Genomic DNA, 22,783 nt, shown 5'->3' on the forward strand with positions numbered 1-22,783 from the left:
GGAGCTGACAGGGGGGTGCAAAGGGGTCAGTTTGTCCCAGGCCCAGTGTGATGGAGTGACCATTACTAGGGTTGAGGGTGCGTTCTGACCAGGCTTGTACGAAATTCCGAATGGAAAGAATTTCAATTCAAAATAATGCCATAATACGAACACTAGGTGGTGCCATTACCTTGAATTTCTTTGAATTTAATCTACACCACCCATTGAAAGTACATAGAACACCACCACCTAGTGTTGGTAGTATGGCATTACTTTGAATTGAAATTCTTTCCATTCGGAATTTCGTACAAGCCTGGTTCTGACTGTCATGCCAACGAGCCTGGCTCTTTGGTGTAACAGTCACATCCCCAGTTTAGTCCCCAGAACACCGGGGTTTAGAGTCCCGGCAAGGCAACTCTACTCTCCTTCGCTACAAATGGTGTCAGAAGTGGGATGGTTGCCGTGAGGCCATCGGAAGCGTACCCGTTCTGTGTGAGCCTTAATTCCATGTGAGGAAGCCCCAGGATTGGTGACCCTGATGTGAGGGACCCCCATTAATGGTTGAAGCATGAATGAGGGGGCACACTGGATGGGAGAAGCATGATGGGCGGCCGCGTGAGGGACATCATGAGTGTGTGAGGCGCACGGGTGTGCTTCCAGAAGGGGAAGGCAGCGTGATGGAGTGACCATCACTAGGGTTGTGGGTGTGTTCTGACTGTCATGCCTGGCTCTTTGGTGTAACGGTCAGAGCCCCATTTTAGTACCCATAAGTGGGGTCCTAGTCCTGACAGGGCAACTCTACTCCCCTTCGCTACACAGGGGGAGAGAGGTGGTGGGGGAGTGGGCTATTGGGTTCTCATCACATTGTGTATATTGGTGGTGGTGGTGGGGGGGCATTTTCAGATGACTTTGTCCTGGGCCCAGCTAAAGTTGTCAGCAGCCCTGCTTCCACATTACGTTTGGGTCCGGAGTAGAGCATGACACGGGAGTGGATTTTCACACCCGTCCCATCCCGGTCCCAGTAAAAAAATCCCATCCCGTCCCATCCCTGACTGGAATAAAATAAACAAATCCCATCCCGTCCACTCCTGAAAAGAATGTTTCCCAATCCTGCCCACTCCCACTCAAAATCAATCCCACTCCCGTTTCATTGGCTTTTTTAATGAAAAAATAAGCAAGCATTCCCGCTCTCATTCATTTTTATTCCTGCTCCTGCCCGCTCCCATTCATCTTTATTCCCGCTCCCTTTCATCTTTAAAATTTTGACTCCCATCCCACGGGAATTCCTGAAAAAAGTTACATTACAAATGAATACAAGGGTATGGTCAGACCAATAGTGATGAGGAATGAGTGGATGAGGAATAATCCATCTTTTAAAAAATCTTTTTCTCTCTTTTTTTTTTCTTTGTCACAGGTGGCCTTTCACATCCAGCCTTACCCAGGAAGAAGTGACCAAACTGTGCACGAGAACGTCAAGTACATCATTGACAGGTGAGACACTCAGGAGACTGGTTAGGTGTATACGGAATCAAAATAAGTCAAGTTGCCTATTATCAATCAAACCATGTTGCGGGCAGTATATGGGGCACGATTGAAATGGTATTTCCTTATGACTCCAATCGTGAGTAATTCATAATTCCGTATTGACTACTAATGAAATAGACATTCCTGCATACATGAATCATATATTTATTCACTATTAATCAGATAATAACATAATCAGATAATAACATTATTCCCTCATTACCTACGTAACCTTATTGTAAAGTGTTACCATTCTAAAGCCCGATTCGGACGGGACTTTTATTACCTATGGACCCCCGGTAATTCGGAATAATTACAGAGAATGTCTGAGTTCTTAGTCCTGTGCGAATGTGCCATGTCTGCGATTTGTGAGGTAATAATTCCGCCGTGATTTACCTACTGTATTTCGGCGAAACTCAGACGTCCTGGGGTAATTTTACATAGGCGCGCCGTCTGAACTCCTTTGTAATGTCTGTGAATTGACTAAATAACAGACGTTTATTTATCCCGTCCGAATGCGCCCCGAAAAATCACGGAGGTCCAGGGGTAATTGCGAATTAGGGTCCATAGGTAATATTTATCCCGTGCGAATCGGGCTTTAGTAACAAAAAACACAATCAAGTAGCACACTGATGGTGCGAGGCTCTGACCTGACTGATATGCATGAGAATCTAAGAGTGCAGTTGCAAAGCAGATGCAGTTTATCTTCAATCTACAAGCCAGAATGGCGACAACAGAAAATTGTATAGCAGCACTGACAGTGGCAAAGATATACCGTAATAAATACTATGTAACATTATGTGTGTGTAGGGTGAACAGGTTTCCAGAGTCTGAAAGCGGGACACTTTTTTTGTCTGGACCTGGGACACAATAGCCCCCAAATCATCTGGTCTCATTACATGTACAGTATGTATGCTATTGTAACGACGAAACTGGGAGGAGTTAAGGAGGGAAGCAATGCCCTGCTGTGGCCTAACGGTAGGGCACGGGGTTACTACGCTGGCGACCCGGGTTCGATTCCGGCCCAGGTCATTTGCCAATCCTTCCCCATCTCTCTCTCTCTCCATTCATTTCCTGTCTCTCCTCCACTGTCCTGTAAAAAGTAAAGACAAAAAAAGCCCTAAAAAAGAAGAGAAGCGAATAAATAGTGGCAACTAATGTGGGCCAGTGGTGCTATCTCTACAGTATTGCTTGTGTCTCCTCCACCACACAGCTCGTTATCTAGGAAACTCTCTGCGGAGGTTTCCACTGCTCCTGAAGCAAATTCTGCTACGCCTGTCCTAGTGCTCCAGTGGTATCATTTAACATTTGAAAAGGCCACTCAACTTAAATTCGCCCTCGCAGTGTCTTGCAACATTTGGCTGCACTACTTGCTTGCCTTGCAAGTATCTCGGAGGCATTTTTTTATACAAGCTCCACAAATACGTACAGTACACAGCACACAGTGGCTTTACACTGAATAGATAGCCTGGTCCTGACCATCCCATAATACTACCATTTCTTTTCGTATTTATGGTCTGGCATTTGTTTGCTCTGAAGCGATTGTAGGAAGCAGGAAGTTTGCACTCAGTTATGGTTTGAAATTATTGGACACCTCTCACCCAATCGCTGGCAGTTACTCAACAACAACATAGCGCAGACCAATGGCTCTGGCGCAGATGTGTACGTCATTGTCACGAGCGTTCTCCCCCTTTCGTCCCCACGTGGGGGGCGTATTCGATTATTGGCTGTTTTCTGGGGGGGCGTTGCAATCAAAATTCTACTGCTGCAAGCACTCCACAGAGAAGCACGGCCAGACTACAGTAGTGGAGCCAATCCTTTGGCGGAAGTACGTAGGATGGCTCGCGAGGCTACTGAACAGAGTGTTTCCGCTCCTGTGTCCTCTTCGATTGTCTTGTCACTTGGAGGCCCTTTTGCAAGGTTACAGTAAGTGCCTATCATGCATATGAACAGCCTCCCGCTGTCTGCCCTTTCTCTCCGAGGTGACCTTTGACCTCTGGGATGCGCTGCGGCAGTGTCGTCATGGGTGACGGCCGCCGTGGCAGCCCGTCTTCAGAGTGACTTTTCAGCGAGGCTCAGTCATGCGCCACAAAGGTCACTCTGTAGCGCTACTGAGCCGCACACATGCAGATGCGCGCATACACACACACATAGACAGACACACACACAGACACACATGCATTTATGCATGCGTGCACACACACACACACACACACACACACACACACACACACACACACACACACACACACACACGCAGACGCACACGCGCACACACACACACACACACACACACACACACACGTAAGCAGACGCATGCACACACACACACATAGAGAGACACACACACACACAGACACAGATGCGTGTATGCACGCGTGCGCGTACACACACACACACACAAGCAGACGCACGCACACACACACACATAGACAGACAGACACACACAGACACACACACACACACACACACACACACACACACACACAGACTCACATGCGTGTATGCACGCACACACACATACACACACACTTTCACTTTCACTTTCTCTCTCTCTCTCTCTCTCTCTCTCTCTCTCACACACACACACACACACACACATACACTCTCTCTCTCTCTCTCTCTCACACACACACACACACACACACACACTACCTCTCTCTCTCACACACACACACACACACACACACACACACACACACACACACACACACACACACACACACACACACACACACACACACAATAGCACTAGCAGTATTACACTCACCAGCGCGCACACCCCCGCACTCTAATTTATTCAAAGGCATCAGCTCTCACACACATGCATCTTTAAACTCTTAGATTGCTGCAGTTATTGTCTGGCTAATGTCCAAAGACCATCCTTCACATGGGCCACTGCAGTTAACACCGCTGCCCAACTCACAACCCTGCTCAGGCAGACAGACAGACAGACAGACAGACAGACAGACAGACAGACAGACAGGTAGATAGGGAGACAGACAGGCAGGCAGACAGGCAGGCAGACAGGTAGATAGGAAGGCAGACGGACAGACGGACAGACAGACAAACAGACGGGTAGATAGGAAGGCAGACAGGCAGAGAGACAGACAGACAGGTAGATAGGAAAGCAGACAGGCAGAGAGACAGACAGACAGACAGACAGGTAGACAGGTAGATAGGAAGGCAGACAGGCAAAGAGACAGACAGGCAGACAGACGAACAGGCAAAGAGGCATGCTCCATGCTAACAGACAGACAGACAGACAGAGGAAGGCAAGCTGGCAGACAGACAAGCATTCAGTCAGGCAGGCAAAGAGGCAAATAGATATAGCAGAGGCACGCACGGACGCAGGCACACACACACACACACACACACACACACACACACACACACACACACACACACACACACACACACACACACACACACACACACACAAGCAACAAGACAGCCCTACTGGCTGAGGAACAGGCAGCTATAGCAAAGCAAGTAGGCAACCAGGCTGACAAGAAAACGGAGGTTGTCAGACCGACAACAGACAGCAAGCAAGCACACAAACTAGTCACACAGAGACACACTATAACATGCAGACGAAGACAGGCAGCCACACAGACAGGCAGGCAGTTAGACAGACAGGCAGGCTGGTAGACAGGCAGGCAGGCAGTTAGACAGGCAGGCAGGCAGGTAGACAGACAGGCAGGCAGTTAGACAGATATACTGACAAACAGAGAGAAAGATGGACAGACAGGTAAGCAGACAATCACACTGATGAACAGACAGGCAGTTAGTCAGGCAGGTAGGTAGCAGGGCCGCTGACAGCTTTGGCCGGGCCCAGGACAAAGTTGTCTGAAAGGGCCCCCAACCAGTGGTGTAGTCTACTTTTTTATGGTGGGTATACTGTATATTTGAGCATTTTTTGAAGTGGGTATACTGTATATATTTGTGCTACTCTAAATAATGGATCAATCAATTTTAAGTGGGTATACTGAAATCCCTGAAATTTTGAAGTGGGTATACTCCGTATACCTGCGCTCTACGTAGACTACACCACTGCCCCCAACCTAATACATACAATGCAATGAGGAACCATTTATGGGCCTCCTATCTCCCTGGGCCCGGGACAACTATCCCCTTTGCCCCCCCCCTGTCGGCACCCCTGTAGGTAGTCACACTGACAGGCAGGCAGGCAGGCAGGCAGGCAGGTGGGTGGGTGGCCCTAGCCTTTAGTCCCACAGCAGGACAAGGGGACCAGCTGTCAGAGGCAGCCACAGCTGTAGTGGCAAATGCTGCGAGGTGGCTTTGACACCCAACACCTGCTTGGGTAATGAGTATCTCCCCCTCTCACATTCTCTCTCCTCTCTCTCTCTCTCTTTCTCTGTCTCTCCTGCCTCTGCCCTCCTCTCTTTCTCTTTCTCTCTCTCTCTCTCTCTCTCTCTCTCTCTCTCTCTCTCTCTCTCTCTCTCTCTCTCTCTTTACTAGCGTCAGGTGTACTAAACTTTGTATTAGTTTTTTTGCTGCTACTAAGTATTGTACCCGAAACACAATTTCGTTGCCTTTTTGACAATGACAATAAACTCTTGATTGATTGATTGATTGATTGTCTGTCACCACTTGCATGGATACTCTCCTGTGCTACTGTTATTACTGCTGCTGATAGAATACTACACCTGGCTACACAGAGAGCATCAGCCTACAGAGAGGCTGGCTGAATCATGCAAATAAATAAATAAATAATGACAATAGATAAATAATCTTTGTCCCCCTCCCCAATGGCCTTGGAACAGCCTCCTCAGTCCTCAGTTCTCTGGACTCCAGAGAGCAGCTGACGAGCAGTGGTCTAAAGCATGAGAAAAGGGAGCTTGGCGTGGACGAAATGCTAAAATTACACCATGTCTTTTCTATTTCTTTCTCTACTTGAGTCGCTTTTTATTTTCCTTGACATCTTTTCTATTCTGTTGTTTAAAAAAAAAAACTTTTACATTGACTTCATTCTGTTTCATCTATTTTTCAAAACTTCTATCACCGTTGTTCGTGCTCTATTCTTTCTTCTTTTATTTTCCTGTCTTCTCTCCTGTCTTGCCAGGTACGGCAAGCACAGTGCCTTCTACCGCTTCTCCACCAACTCTTTCTTTTTTCAAACTTCTTTTTAAAGGGACACTGTGTGAGATTTTTAGTTGTTTATTTCCAGAATTCATGCTGTTCACTCACTAATGTTACCTTTTTCATGAATACTTACCACCACCATCAAATTCTAAGTATTCATTATGACTGGAAAAATTGCACTTTTCATACATGAAAAGGAGGATCTTCTCTATGGTCCGCCATTTTGAATTTCCTAAAATAGCCATTTTTAGCTGCAGAAATGACAGTAATTGGACCATACTAGAAAATGTTGCTTATTACTTAGCTCTTTTCTTTTCCTGTCTTTCCAGGTACGGCGAGCACGGCGCCTTCTACCGCTTCTCCGCCACCTCGGGCCGCGTGCTGCCTCTGTTCTACGTGTACGACTCGTACCTGACGCCGCCCGAGGCCTGGGCCGAGCTGCTGACCTCCTCGGGCTCGCACAGCCTGCGCGGCTCGGCCTACGACGCCCTCTTCATCGGCCTCCTGGTGGAGGAGCGCCACAAGCATGACCTCCTGGCCGCCGGCTTTGATGGTATGTAAATGTAAATGTTAGCCTGATTATCATCGACTTTCAAATCTCTTTGAGACTTGGTCTGACCAAGAGCATAGCAATTAACATTTCCCAAACGGTATGGTTGACCCACCTCCCTTAGTTTGCTAGTAGTTGTTTGCTCCCTGACAAAGTGGGAGGAGTTCCCATTTTTTCGGGAGCTCAGAATCGTGTTTGTATTGTTCTTGGCCTGACTAGAGGCAACGCTGAAGGTGTGGCATCACTAGGAGGGCACAGCCTGACTATGTAAATGTATGCAGTGGCCGTCGTTCATTGGCTGGTGCCCTGGCCAACATCCCCATCCTCCATCGTGACAGTTTTTTTTTTTTTTTTTACAAATTTGGCGGGGAATTCGCTAATAGCTGCTGTAAGAAATCACAATTTCAATGTTGTCATTGCAATAATGTGCTAATAGCGCAGAAATAACATGTTAACTGCCCTCTTCCCCCTGCCCCCGCCTCCTGTATGAATGCCTTTCTAGCCTGGTCTTACCATATGCTTTTGATAATTTCATATCCTATGTACAAAATGACTGTTGGGAAGGGTGAACTCTGCTGAAGTTTTGGGGGTTGGAGCTGGATTCACTCTAATGTATTTTCGTCTTTTAGAGGGCTGACTGAGGAAGGCAGAATATGTCTGTGTAGTAGCCAATAAAAGTTGTTTATGCATATGAGCTGCACTGTGACTGTTCTCCTGGCTCTGTTTTAAAGTTTGAAATGATTTTGCTGATTTTGCTCAACCGCTAACATTTGGTTGTGACGTGTAATCTGCTCGTATGTAATGAAAAGTTAAGTACCACTACAATACTATGACATACAGTAACACAGGGCCTTTAGTAATGCACTACGACATGCCTTTCTGGTAACAGCAGATTTATAGCGCCGGGTTAAGTCAATTGAGTGCCTGAGATCTTTAAAGGGACACTTTGTGAGATTTTTAGTTGTTTATTTCCAGAATTCATGCTGCCCATTCACTAATGTTACCCTTTTCATGAATACTTACCACCACCATCAAATTCTAAGTGTTCATTATGACTGGAAAAAATGCACTTTTCATACATGAAAAGGGGGATCTTCTCCATGGTCATGGTTCATTTTGAATTTCCAAAAATAGCTATTTTTAGCTGCAAAAATGACCATACTAGGAAATATTTGTTTTTTACTTAGTAAACTTTCATGTAAAGATCAAATTTGGCAATAGGCAGCCCATTTTCGATGAGCAGCATAGTTGCAGTACCTTTTTTGACCATTTCCTGCACAGTGTACCTTTAATTTCTTCCCTTGTGTTTCCGCTCAGGCATGTACACCTACTTCGCCTCCAACGGCTTCTCCTTCGGCTCCTCGCACCAGAACTGGAAGTCGGTCAAGGCCTTCTGCGACGGCAACGGCCTGCTGTTCGTGCCCAGCGTGGGGCCGGGCTACATCGACACGTCCGTGCGGCCCTGGAACAACCACAACACGCGCAACCGCATCAACGGCCGCTACTACGAGACGGCGCTGCAGGCGGCGCTGAGCGTGCGGCCCGAGCTGGTCAGCATCACCTCCTTCAACGAGTGGCACGAGGGCACGCAGATTGAGCGCGCCGCGCCCAAGAAGACGGTGACGCGCCTCTACCTGGACTACCAGCCGCACACGCCCGAGCTGTACCTGGAGCTGACGCGGCGCTGGGCCGAGCAGTTCAACAAGGAGAAGGAGCAGTGGCTCATGTGAGAGGAGCAGGGGGGGAGAAAGGAGGAGAGGAGGAGAGAAGGAGTCGTCGCGTCAGGGTGCTTTGTGCTGGTGTGTGTGTGTGTTGCGCGTGCAGTGCAGTGCACTGCAAAACTCTCAAGCTCTCCAGGGCCGCATCCAAGACGACATTAATAATGGAAACTTCTGAACACAAAACAAGTAGAAGGAGCAGTGAGGAGGGGTGTGTGTGTGTGTGTACAGTTGTTGTACGAAATGGGAAGAAGCCACAAAATCAGAAGGCAGACTGCAGTGGCAGGAGAGACGTGCTTTATATCCTGGTCTTGGATGTCTTGGATGAAAAGCCGCTACAGCCACTTGGCAAAGAAATTTGTCCGAGAGAAACTTGGAGCCCGACAGAGAGAGAGCGAGAGAGAGAGAGAGAGAGAGAGAGCGAGAGAGAGAGAGGGCTCCACTTTTGAAGGCCCCTTATCATTAGTCTGCTCTTGAAGGGCCCTCGTGTCAGTGCCAGGGCCTTTCAATGGCTCCAAAATGGGCCTCTCCAAGGGCGGACATTAACGAGCACTCAGCAAGAGACGAGAGGAGCTGCTGAAGTAGCCAAAGATGGCAGAAGACCGAGTAGAGTATGAAAGGTTCACCTACCTACTACACGAGGTGAAGGATGTGTCTACTTTGCAATGGCAGAGAGATGGAGAGTGCTGTCATTTGTATCAACGTATGAGAAAGATAGACACAGATCATTCAAACAGCAAGTGTGTGTGTGTGTGTGTGTGTGTGTGTGTGTGTGTGTGTGTGTGTGTGTGTGTGTGTGTGTGTGTGTGTGTGTGTGTGTGTGTGTGTGAGACAGACTGTGTGCGTGTGTGTGTGTGTGTGTAATGAGAGAAAAAAAATAATAGCGGTGACAACCGTGTGAGAGATGGTGTGTGTGTGTGTGTGAGTGTGCGCAACGTGCGCATGCGGCCCTGTGTGTGCTCAACAATAATAGAGGTGGGAGCCCTGTGAGCCTTCTCTTTGCACAAGGTGTAATTATAATTTGCCAGTGATCTGATCTGACCCTGCCGGTGTGCTTTAGAAACTCACTCAGCCCCCTGGGGGCGAAGAATATGTGCGCCAGCTATTACAGAGAGAATGTGAGAGATCGGATAAGGACACACACACACACACACACACACACAGGGCCACTGACCGCTTTTGCCAGGCCCGGGACAAAGTGATCTGAAAGGGCCCCCCACTCAATACATATACTGTAATGAGGACCCAATTCTGGGCCCCCTCTCTCCCTGGGCCCGGGGCAACTGACCCCTTTGTCCCTCTCTGTCGACACCCCTGCACACCCACCCACACAGAGCTCGGGTGATATTGAGGGATATTGATCTGTTCTTTTTTTTTCCCTTTCTGTGTCTGGACCAAAAAGGAGAGAAATCTCTTCGTCATGTCCGGAGGCTGACCTTCAGAAGCTGACCATTCATTTCAGCTCATCTCACTTTGCTATGGAAACCACCTCTTCCATCTTCCCTGCCCCGCTGCCAGATATATACCACACAGATCTCTTTTCACAGAGACCTAAAGTCCGCCAGCTGACCGCCACACACACACACACACACACACACACACACACACACACACACACACACACACACACACACACACACACACACACACACACACACACACACACACACACACACACACACACACACAGGGGTGTAGCCCCAAATTTTGGGCTCTATGTACAACAAGCTCAAATGGACCCCCCTGCCCATATATACTCCATGGTGTCTCAGTCCTATTACCATCCCCTATTACTATGCCCTTGCTCACTCTCTCTCTCACACACACACACACACACACACACACACACACACACACACACACACACACACTTTCTCTTCTGCAGATCATCTCTCTCGCCTTTGTCAAGACTGCAGTGTCACTTTCAAATCAGCCACTTGAAACCTGGACCAGCCTACTCAATCACAGCATCCCTCTCTGTACATAATAACACACACACCCCGTATATATTAGATTCTAAGCTAATATATGGTTCCAGTGCAGAACCTGTGAACTGTAAATGTCTTATTTATTTCAATGGGCTTCATATTGTGGAAGGGTTTCTAAGGACACGGCAACATCCCGACGTGCAGGACTTGAAGTTTTCAGCTTGGTGAAGTGATGAAAGTGATGTGAAATGATTTGTCATTATTTTGTATTAATCATTCCTGTTGTTATAATTTACCATGGACAATATCTCCCTTAAAAATGATTTCAATGAAACAATCCCACATGAGCCATTTATTTCCTTTTTTTCCAGTCACATGAGCTTTAATTATACTACAAAGTCTTACAATAGACACGTCATACACACGTCTTGAGTGTTTCATTCTGGGTCGGTCAGGACTTCAGAGGGGCAGGATGAGAGGGGCAAGTGTTGCTGGAGGGCAAGGGCATAATGTGGAACGGGACAGGAGAGGACGAGACGGGACACGCTATGCTTATGCAAGACACTGAATCACAGCGGTCCATCAGCGTTTTTCGTAACCAATTGATATAAAAGCTCTATTAAAGCGTGGTAGTTATATCTATGGAATTTAGTGAATAATATAAGAGATTATTAAGGGTTGAGTTCTCAGCTATTGAGAAATTTCAAGCTAACCTAAATTGTTTGTCCTCTTTTAACAGTACAACGCCCTCAATAGCATTGTCAGTGGTTCATCAAAAAGCCACGTATGCTTTTGCTTTGCAAGCCTTCAAGGACTAATACCACAAAAAGTACATTTAGAAGAGTGGAGTGGCTCTGTAGATCTCTTGAGCAGACTGGCATAATACAAAGGCATATTTGAAGAGCTCTTTTCCAAAATGAGATATATCCATTTTATAGAATGTTGGGAAATTGACTTGGGCATTCCAATGAATTGCATTGCAAAATGCATTTTATAGAGGTTAAAAATGTATGTTCTCAAAACATTCGAATGGCAAGAATTCTCACATAGATGATAGGACTTCTTAACAGTCAATTCCAATATTAAAATGCAAAAAATCGAATGTGGTGGATATAGCGTTTTGGAAAAGAGCTCTTCATTTATTTCACGCCAGTGCATTCCGCGTTGAGGTGCGACACATTTGCAAGTAAATTCATGGTCCTCAACGCCACAGGAAAGCACATTAGTCACGTGACCAGATTAAGTTTTCCTGCAGTGTCGACAAATTTCTGTAGCCGCCACAATTTTCTGTTGCTAAACGCGAAAATGCTCTGCGGTGACCTGACCAAAACCATGCGTAACACTCACTCATCAGTAAAGCAACGTTTCTGCCACTTTGCTTTTGCCATGAACTGCGAAACAATTAAGGGAAATGGCGATATTATGGCGGAATTGTGCCCTAACAAAACCATGCCTAAACCTAACCCTAACCCGTCACAGGCCGTTGGGTCACAAACGTGATAGATGGTTCAAGTCGGCATGTTATCTTAAAGGGACACTGTGAGATTTTTAGTTGTTTATTTCCAGAATTCATGCTGCCCATCCACTAATGTTACCTTTTTCATGAATACTTACCACCACCATCAAACTCTAAGTATTCATTACGACTGGAAAAATTGCACTTTTCATACATGAAAAGGGGGATCTCCATGGTCCGCCATTTTGAATTTCCAAAAATAGCCATTTTTAGCTGCAAAAATGACTGTACTTGGACCATGCTAGAAAATATTTGTTTAATACTCAGTAAACTTTCATGTAAAGATCAAATTTGGCAATAGGCAGCCCAGTTTCAATAAGCAGCATAGTTGCAGTACCTTTTTTGACCATTTCCTGCACAGTGTCCCTTTAACGCTCTGGTATGATGCCATGTTGCCTTAAGACACAGTTCCACTCACTGTTAATACATTCTCAATCTTACTGTATAGTTGAATTCTCTAAAACAATACCAATCACAGCGGAGGCATTATGGCCCTCTGCACACAGGATGACGGATGGGAAGTTCCACGAAAGGCAGCGTGACACAGATGGAACACTACCAGATATAATAATGCGTGGCTTAGTCTGAGCTTTAGTCTTTATTCTGAAATAGATATAAAAAAAGAGAGTTGTTTTTTGTGCAGATTAAAGGTGCCATAAGCTAACCCAGCAGGACAATGGGTTATCCAGAGAAAGTTCTGCAGCATATGCCTTCATCAAAAAAGAAAGAAAAATCTTTTGACTCACACATTGAATTTTGGTCCTTTATAAAAAATAAAAAAAACACGGCACGCTACTTCTTATACTTGCTCCAGTATCAAGTCTCATTGGAGGGCAAGAAGATTATAATGTAGACCATGTGACTTCAGGTCATGATCAATCCCAACAAGTCAAAGCCACCAGGGAAAAAAGCAGCATAATAGGGGAAAAAAAAACACCAGCAAAAAGGTAAGGGGTTCAAACAAGGTTGTAACAACGTCTGCTTTGTATTTGACAAGTACATCTCTCATAAATAAAACAAAACACTCTCATAAATAAAAAAGAAAACAATTTAAAATACATATGACATATATTCCAGGAATTAAAGGTTCAAATTCATATCCAAGGTTTAATCTTTTCCCTACCTGTATACAACCAATCTCGACCTTGGCCATGATAATCTGCCAGTGCAACAAATCTCTGAAATAAGAGTTTTGTGGTATGTTTACTAAAACAAAAATAATAACCCCAGAAGGATGGATGTTTACCTCCATATTGCACTCTTCAAAATGAATATCTAGCATTATATGACCAGCTATATTGCTGACTCTCTCCACGTTACAGTATAGTCAACCTTGAGGCAGATGAATTGATATCCTTTAGCCCTCCACCCAGATGACAGAACACACAAACACATGCTGTTAGGTCCACAGTGCGAGACGGGGGGTGAGGGAGAGTCTTCTCCCTGGACTGTCTCGGAGCAGAATACTCCTCCGTCCTTGGCTGAAGGTACCACCTTCAAGCAAAGCCGAGCACAGAATGCAGAGAGAAGAGGATTGTGCGCTTCCAAAAGTTTCCATCTTCTTGCAGGCTGTCAAACCTTTTGACCGTCTGTGTCCTCTAGCAGTCCAAACTTGCCTTCCAGCACCTCGACTGTGGTAGCCAGAGCACTGGGGATGATGGAGAGAGGAAACAGGGTTGACCTCAGTAACAGGACTATTGACAATTATACTGTATACCAGTTATGCTCGATATAATAGAAGTGTCTTTAAAAAGGTGAGTAAATGTCAAAAGTCTTCAAATGAATTGTAGAATGAGCACAAATGCCCCAGGGACACTGCACATTCTAATTTAAAGCAAGAACATTGGGGAAAGTTATGATTTAATATAATATTTCATAGAAAGTGAAGAAATGTAATGTAATTTTTGTTTAGTAATGTTGACATCTGTCTTTGTAAACTTAAAAATGTTCTGTACAAAACTAACACATTCTTGAAAATTCAACTCTGCCGTAAACTCTAAACTAATATTTTGGTGCATAACAATGGTTTCTGATAACTACTTCGCATCTGTGGTGCATGGAGTTGACCAACATCTGGCAATGGTCAACAGGTATTGCATTTTTCATTTTCAGCTGCGAGTGGGTCTGGCCTTGGATCTGAGAACGTTTTGAACACTGTGCCCTGAATCTGGCAAAACCAATTACAGCGCAGTGATTTGTTTTGAATCAAAGCGGGCAGGGTTTTGAGGGAGTGACGACGAAGCTCGAAACACCGTTGGGAAAGCATATCAACGGCAAAGATCGCCGATTGGTCAGAGCGCCGGCACGGTTTGAAAAAAAAAAAAAAAACAGGTTGTTCTCATCAACAATCTTCGGAGGTATCGTTCATCGGGGCCAGACTAAATTACTCCGGCCTCACATTTAGGCTGGTTTATCAGGCTATGATTCTATATCTGCTGGGTACTGAGAGGAGGACCACTGCAAGCATGCACGACACACACACACACACCATCATCATCACGATCATCATCATCTGCCTCCACTCACCAGCCTGGGCGTATGATGCTGTATCGGCCAGGGACCGAGAGGTTGACGACTGTGGAGCCCTGTCTGCTCTGGTCCCCGATGCGGCCACCGTTCACAACCACCGCCACCCTCGGCCACAGCTCCTGGAACTCCTGCATGAAGGACACACACACGGTCACACACGCATGGTTATTCATACACACGTACACATCACATTGCAGTTTATTTCAGTTTATCAGTTTACTTGTGTGCAGAGCTTGCGGGTGCTTGTGATTTGCACGCCCAGAGTGCACACACATTAATGCACATGACAGTGATATTATGACCGTGTACATGTACTGTATTCTTCACTCAATGGGCAAAAGTCTCTAAATTGACGTAATAAAAATGCTCTCTTGTGGTTTCTTGCCAAACAGTTGAACCACTTTGACGAGCAAATTTGATATTCTATAATAATTATATTCTATAAATTATATTATTTTACAATTATGAGTCTATTTATTACATCATTACAGGTTAATCACTCCGTATAACTAATAGTCACAGTACCTTAACATTGGTCGACTTGCACACAGTGTTCTAACTATGAAAGCAGCACTTGTACTGCTGCAAGCTCAACAACAACGAAAGCCACAAATCCATCACACAGAAAGCCAGTGCAGCAAGCTTTGTCAAAGAGGTTTTTTTTCCCCCTCTCAACAGCTAAACGAAAGCAAAGCAAGGTCACCTTACATAGCTTTGGAAGGGAAAAAAAAGAAAAAAGAAATGGCACAGTGACATTTCCAGCTGAGTGACAGAAATAGTTTCTGTGAAATGCCGTCTCTGCCTCAAGCATGCACTTTAGGTGTTTAAGTATGCATACATAATTTACCAGCTCAAACGCTAACATAGCGCAACGGAGACAAGCAGACACAGAGAAACAAGACTATTGGCCTCTTTTTAAGTGCTGAATTAATAATACAAGTGACTTCCGGAGGTGAGCAAAAAATAGACAACGTCGTCATAATAATCACCACAAAAATAATCCGAACTTCAGCACATTTCATACAATTAAACAGTTCAGAAAAGAAACCCAAATGCATATACGACAAAAATGGTGCAAGCTTCAGGGGCTCAGTAGTTGGCAGAAGGCAGAGGTGAATACATAATTCTACACCTGAAATTACTAAATATTTAAAATTTAACTCTCCAGGTCTGTTACTAAATATTTCACCACTATTATAACTATGTAGGTCTACAAGGACAATCTCACACCAGGCATGAGATTGCTCAGCCCAGTGGACAGGACAGTAAGTAGGTATGGTAGTCCAACATGGTCTCACCACAACATGTTTTGACCCCGACCCAACCATTTTGAGATTTGTTGTAGGGGTAAACATGTAAATTAATACACATTTCCCTCAAAACAATATTGACTGGCTTTTGTTGTCAACAGTTGATATGTTGACCTTGTGCTATTGTCCATCTTATGCATGGATTGAACATTTTGAAAATAGCAGCATTTTGCTTTGCAGGTCTCCATCTTCAAAACCAAAAACACCAAGCCTACACACTCCTGGTTCAACTAGGTGCAGAAAGCTGCCCAGGGCACAGCCCTACACAGGCACACAAAACACGTAGAGGTGGAATGGAAATTATTGTTTTAACATATGTATATCTTGCACCTCTTTCATCTTTTGATTATGCATTAGATGCAATTGCGTTTGAAGTGATGTATAGATCAACTCTCGTGTCATGCCATTCATTCCAAAACAGTGGAAGAAAGGAATATTATTCTCTTATCACTGGGAGTCAAATGGACCACATGTCACTCTGTTTTCAGCGGTTAGAGCTTCCAGAGATTCCAAAAATATGCTGAAATGTCATTATACATTTTTTCTATTCAAGTCATCAAACAAGACAGTGAGGCGCAGGGAGAGTAGTTTGTTATCTTAGTTGGAGCTTCTGTGTCATTGTGACCCGATTTGCAAATGTCAGGAAAGCAGTGCTGCTTGCGATGATAATTCTTATAAAGTTTTTCCTTCAGGATAACCAAGCAGTTTGATAACCACAGTTGCACATAACAAATCCCCTTACCATGCGTTCACCCTTTTTGTTTCAGTCTTTTTTTGTTTAACTTGGTTGTCTGCACAAGACTGTCACGAACAGACATGAACATTATTTCCTTCCTTCACAGCTGTTTTTGAGCCAGGCTTACATACGGTCCTATTCAGCCAAGCATCCGAAGTTAAGCTGGAGCTAGTTGTAGCCGCAAGATTTATGAAGTCGTGCTATAGCCTTTTCGCTGGCATGGTGAGAGATGTAGGTGGCATGCATTTATTTCTTTATTGATTTAAATACTTGATGAATTGTAGTCAAAGCAATGAAGGTTATCAGTACTTTTTTTTAGATTCAGAAGCAGGCGTCTTCTCCAAATTGCAAGGGTTTGCGCGCATGGTGGTGAAATGCAGCTGATACAAAGTTGTGGCTGTACTATGATTGGAAATGACTTTTAGTTATACATTGTATTATATTGATACATTATTGTGTTGTATTGTATTCAAGATTACTATGGTGAATGACGTAAGAGACCCCCGCAGATAATTTAGGGTTTTTTTTTGCTTTCATGGCCATCGAGGGAACGGAAGCTCACTACTTACTTACGCAACTTTGGGCATAGGCCACGAACAAGTGCTCTCCAGTCATCACGATCCTGGGCCATCTTTTCCAGTTGTCCCAATGTATACCCAGACCTCTTCACATCCGCATCTAAGTCACGGGGGAGCTCAGCTCCCACAAAATTCAAACTATGCTTTTATTCACAAAATGTACCAAGTGTCCCAACTTTTTTAGGAATCCGGTTTGTAAAACACTTTGACCAGGCCTCACTATGTGATGCCAAAGGTAGGCCCATTGTGTCACATAATGACACTAAAGGCAAAGGTATACATACATCTGGACATCTGGCCGCAGATAACTGGCGTGTTGGGCTTGGGACTGCATTGGGTAAGTAACCAAGTAAGTAAGTTAGTAGTGCTTACATGGATGTCGACGGTGCTGGTCTTGGAGCTGATGTTGGCACTGGTGAGGGCAAGAGGCTCGCCACACATCTGGCACAGGCGTCTCATAAAGTGGTGGTCTGGGATGCGAACGCCCACCAGCTAACACACACACACACACACACACACACATACACACACACACACACACACACACACACACACACACACACACACACACACACACACATACACACACACAATTTAATGAAATAACCACAAAGACGGATATGCACATGTAACTGAGGCTAACTAGCACAGTTGGCGTGGAAGCCTCATACAGTATCGATGCCGTTGGGCTGGAGGACTAGTCCAGCGGTATCGTACTGTGCCTCCCATTTCCGAACCAATGTAGTTGACGAGGTCGCAGGTTTGCGCCCCGAGGGGGGCGAATTGAGCAGGAAGACAGTCACACACATCCTCACACAGTACAGTAGTACACAATTCTGGGATGCATTTCTCAAAACCAAAGTTGCTTACTACATTAGCTACTTTGTTGTTTTCAGTGCATTTTCCCATTGGCATCTACCGAAGTTGCTAACAGGCTAACAACTTCTCTTTTGAGAAATGCACCCCTGCATAATATACAAGATGAGGAAACATTACTCAAAGGAGCTGGTGAATGTGTCTGTGCAGGGGGTTCACCATACCGGGGTGAAGGGGTTGAGGTCGGGGTTCAAGTCCTCTGATCTCTCCAGGACCAGCGTTACAGGGCCAGGCAGTAGACACTCGAGCAGCTCCCTTTTCACCAGAACTTTACAGTATCTGCAGGCAGAAAAAAATAAGTGATCAAGATGAACATTAAGTTCTGCTTAAGCTTGCTCAGGCAACATTAAACTCAGAAAACCATATCAGAAAACCTTGCTCATTCAAAAGTTAATCACAAAAAAAGGAAAACCTTATTCACGGTCAGATTAAAAGCAGAGACCATAAGAGACCCTCAGTTAAGAGAGAGGGAAAAGTGCAGTACATCTATAACAAAATGTTTCTCTGGCACCACCATTATGACAATGTCATTAAACCCCTGTGGTGCCCACGTACTTGTATATTTCCTCGACTTCCCCAACACAAATAGCCAGTGGCTTCTGTCCATTTCTGCCTTTGATGTCGTACACCTTCTTGACAGCTTCTGAGCTCTGGGCCAGGCATGCCAGACCGTACAAGGTGTCCGTCGGTACCGCTACCACCTCACCATCCTTCAGGGCGTTGACAGTTGACTTCAGAATCTCAGTCTGATCTGAAATGAGCAAAATAGTCGTGCATGGACATTCCAAAACGTGAAAATCGGCATGCAAATCCCAGAAACTTCATTAGAAATGTTATAAAAAGTTGGATCCAAGAGAATATCTTGCCAAAATCACTGCACACAGCAGAAGCAACTACTGAGCTAACCTTCCTGCAATGTTTTGATGTATTGTACCAACCACGTCATCTCCTGCCCATGTGCTACGGCTATATAAATGTATAGCCTACCTGATAAAGAACTGCGTGATAAGCAGAGGCAGAAACAGTCCACACTCCATAGCCAACATTACGGTCAATCACAAAAACATGAAAATAAGTCTTTAACAACCCCCTACCATAAGGAAACGTGTTCGTACTAGTTAGCTAACAAGCCGGGTGGCTAGTTCCTACCTTGCTGAACGCAATCCTGCTGCACAGAAAAACCATTTGCCTTCTGTTGACGTAAGTGCAGAACTTTTGCTGTTGGGGACATCATCATCGCTGTGTGTAAACTGCAAATCGTTGAGATCGGTGTATGTCTGTACATGTATCTTATCACATGCATGTGTTCCTGTAAGTCAGAAACATGACCGTCAGAGTCTGATGAAATGTTTTCATCATGGGAACGTCAGAACAGTTCCGGGTGGTTGTTAACCCTTTGATGCCTGCTGTCTGTCTTCCTACTTCCCAAGCAGCAAATTAACGTGCCCAACACGTTTTTTTAACGTTTATTTTTGGTGAGTGACACGTTCAGAATTGGTTCAGAATAGGTTCAGAATTGTGTTCAGATGTGGTTAATTTGTAGGTTCCCGATTACGTGCTCAGCACGTTCTGAAAGGGTTATTTTTTGGTGTCCAACACGTTCTCTAAACGTTTCAAAATGGTGTCAAACAACACGTTCGGAAAAACACGTCCACGGACGTACAAATAAGGTGTACATTTGGGTTTTATTACGTGTTCAACACCTATTTTTGACACCAAAAATAAAACCTGCCGCAGCGCCATATGGGCTTGCTTTTCTGTTAGGGGCTTAAAATGTGGCCTATGCTTTATCCTATAGCATTTATGAGGCCATTACCATTATTACTACTGTTATTATTATAGCCTTAGTTAGCCTAGTTATGCAAAAGAAGAAACGCATATGTGTAATGCATGTATTTATTTGAAAACAAAAAAAAAACAAGCTGCCACTTGGACTTGGGCTGGAGAGTGCAGTCTGTGTCTGGGCTTTCTGTTGTCAATGTTGAAGAGGACGCTTGCGTTGGCTTCACCTGAAACATGAAAAGAACTTATTCAACAAGTGATGCTCACTCATGACAAATCATAATGGGCCGCAGCTGCATGAGCCCACTCTAAAAATCATGCTTTGCTGGTCGCGAGGATTTCACTGTAATGTCCGTTGGGTTCAAGGGACTCGTGTATGAAATATGAAACAAAATCTACATACTTCTATGTCTTCTCACCTTAATAAAATAATACAGAGGTGGCACCTGTAGTAATCTTAAATAATAGTCTAGTACAATACAATGTTTGTAACGGTAGGCTAGAAGTATGGAAATCACTTTCATTACAGTCTAAAAGCCCCCATTGTTTCTAATGAGCAAATGTTATTAGCGAAATGCTAATTACAACTCACCGGAGTTTCACGTTTGAAGTTTCACGTCGTCGATCCAGAAAGAGAAATTGTCAAAAGGAGGGTTGATAGTTGGTAGTTAAGAGGATGCGGGTAAAGTCAAAGAAGGTGAAAATATGAAATATGAAGGATGCAATAGTCAAAGTTTACGGAGAAATCAAGAGGGTGAAGGTCTGTCAGGTCAGGCAAAAGAAGTGAATTTTCAGTTAATCAGAGCGGTCGCCTAGCAACCGGCCACAACCGCGGCGCGAGCTGCACAGCTGCATCCAGTTCAGACAAAAACAATTTGGACTTCGGTGCTAGATCAGTGTTTTAAGAAACGTGTCTTTTGACACCAAATATGTACTTTCAGATTTTGTGTCAAATCAGTGTTTTAAAAAACGTGTCTTTTGACACCAAAACTGCATGTTTGAATTTGGTGTCAGATCAGTGTTTTAAGAAACGTGTCTTTTGACACCAAATTTGTACGTTCAGATTTCGTGTCAGATGCGTTGATATTTTCACGTGTCATTTGACACTAAACCTTAACGTGTATTGAACGTTTTTAAAAGGTGTTTTTGCAAACGTGTCAAAGAAAACGTTCCACAAACGTGTTTGACACGTTGGTTTTAGTCAACACCTAAATGACACCGTTAAAAAACGTGTCAATTGGTTCAGAAAACGTGTTTTGCTGCTTGGGTTCCTTTGCTCGCCACACATGTTCACTTTATTCCCCGAGTGTGTTTTTAAAGGTCACATCGATAAAATACCAGAAAAAAATTCAAATCGTCTTAATCTGAAATAATGTGACCTGATAACTACACATGCAAATTCACTTTTGACTTGCGTTTTCCAAAGAGGAATGAGCTCTCTGCGTTTGAGAGCCAGAATTGGGTAGACCTCAGTCCTAATTGAAACAGGTGATAACAATTATGTTTAGAATAGGTGAGATATTTCCGCAGTTCCAGTACACAGGTGTTGAGAAGAGAAAATGTCTTCTGATGCTGGTATGGCATTTTACATTTGTGTAGGCCTATGACATGTGGCTGTCAAAACAGTTCAATAGGCCTATATATTTTTTTAATTTGTTTCTCTTACAGGCCACACAAACAATGCCTCTCACCAGGTGTGTGTAGGAGATTCTTCAGAGACTGAGGTGTGTACCACTGAGGGATGGGAAGTAACTTATTACATTTATCCTACTGAAATTACTGTAATTAAGTAACCTACTTTTTATGTATAATTTGTCATTTTTAAAGTAGTAAATAAGTAGGCACTTTTACTCAAGTAGGCTACAGTAAATCAGATTAATAGAGAAAAATGAAATCCAGGAAAACCGCTGCCCTCAGCCCATTGGTGCGATGCTAGGCCTACTTACAATTCTGTGACAAAGTCAGTCTGGCAAAATTGGCTGTTTGAAATTGAAATCTGTCTTTTTGAAGCAAATAAAAATTGGGCATTTCAGTTGTCCTGCTAGAAAAGAGTCAGATGAAAGTTGAAACGTGGACTGATTGAAACCAGTAGCATAAAGAAGCATTAATGGACACCGGTTAAGGCCCTCTGAGAACATGCTTTACAAGGCAACTTTTACAACTTTTAAGTTTTTTCTAAAAAAACGTTTACTTGTGTAAATTCGTAGGTAGGTACTTTAACTTGAATAGGATTCAAACCAAGCAAAGATACTTTTACTTAATTACAATTTTTCAGTACTCTTTCCGACTGAAGTGCCATGTCAAGTTTTTTATGACATCATATTACACCACCGACTATTTTGTGTAAAAGGCAGAGTTCAAACTGTATCAATCTGTTCTCCAAAAGAAGCATTTGAGCAGTAGGCTTCATTGCCAGTGGGCTATATCACAGCTGGGCCTGATATCCCCCCCTTTGACGCTGCGTTTCAATGCCAGTCTAATGTCGTGGTTCTGTAAATCTGGCCTAGATGTCTGAGCCTGGTCCATCCTCCATGAGTCCTGCGTCACCCCACACTGAGGACCCTCTCCTCGTCATGAACCTCATACTAGAAGACCTGCAAGTCCTCCATGACCGCTTCAAGGTATGGACCAGTGTGGGTCTGCATGATGAA

General features: G+C 44.4%; 2 protein-coding genes and 1 long non-coding RNA gene across 3 annotated transcripts in view; 1 reads left to right on the forward strand and 2 right to left on the reverse strand.

Moving 5' to 3' along the window:
* maneal (mannosidase endo-alpha like) overlaps positions 1–8,889 on the forward strand; it is a 38,746-nt gene extending 29,857 nt beyond the window's left edge. Inside the window, exons 3-5 of the mRNA XM_063199084.1 lie at positions 1,394–1,470; positions 6,939–7,162; positions 8,477–8,889. Coding sequence (XP_063055154.1) covers positions 1,394–1,470; positions 6,939–7,162; positions 8,477–8,889 — 714 coding nt within the window. The remainder of the gene's footprint in view (positions 1–1,393; positions 1,471–6,938; positions 7,163–8,476) is intronic.
* A 4,017-nt stretch (positions 8,890–12,906) lies between these two features.
* yrdc (yrdC N(6)-threonylcarbamoyltransferase domain containing) lies at positions 12,907–19,769 on the reverse strand. Its single transcript, XM_063199087.1, has 6 exons — positions 19,500–19,769; positions 18,906–19,101; positions 18,515–18,629; positions 17,847–17,966; positions 14,848–14,978; positions 12,907–13,969 (listed from the first exon to the last, which is right to left on the reverse strand). Exons 1-6 carry the CDS (start codon positions 19,651–19,653, stop codon positions 13,894–13,896), a joined length of 792 nt encoding a protein of 263 aa, XP_063055157.1. The 5' UTR covers positions 19,654–19,769; the 3' UTR covers positions 12,907–13,893.
* Positions 19,770–20,232: 463 nt separating this feature from the next.
* On the reverse strand, positions 20,233–21,400 carry LOC134449247 (uncharacterized). Its single transcript, XR_010034926.1, has 2 exons — positions 20,725–21,400; positions 20,233–20,359 (listed from the first exon to the last, which is right to left on the reverse strand). It is a non-coding gene; the product is annotated as an uncharacterized LOC134449247 (long non-coding RNA).
* Positions 21,401–22,783: the final 1,383 nt, after the last annotated feature.

This window comes from Engraulis encrasicolus, chromosome 5, assembly GCF_034702125.1.
Source record: "Engraulis encrasicolus isolate BLACKSEA-1 chromosome 5, IST_EnEncr_1.0, whole genome shotgun sequence".
NCBI lineage: Eukaryota > Metazoa > Chordata > Actinopteri > Clupeiformes > Engraulidae > Engraulis > Engraulis encrasicolus.

Excerpts from the sequence above, each read along its gene's own strand:
- yrdc (XM_063199087.1), bottom strand. The coding sequence starts at position 19,653 with ATGCATGTGATAAGATACATGTACAGACATACACCGATCTCAACGATT. Across the intron at positions 19,102-19,499 it reads GCAGGATTGCGTTCAGCAAG|ATCAGACTGAGATTCTGAAG; the intron begins GTAGGAACTAGC and ends TGCTCATTTCAG. Across the intron at positions 17,967-18,514 it reads ACCTCAACCCCTTCACCCCG|CTGGTGGGCGTTCGCATCCC; the intron begins GTATGGTGAACC and ends TGTGTGTGTTAG.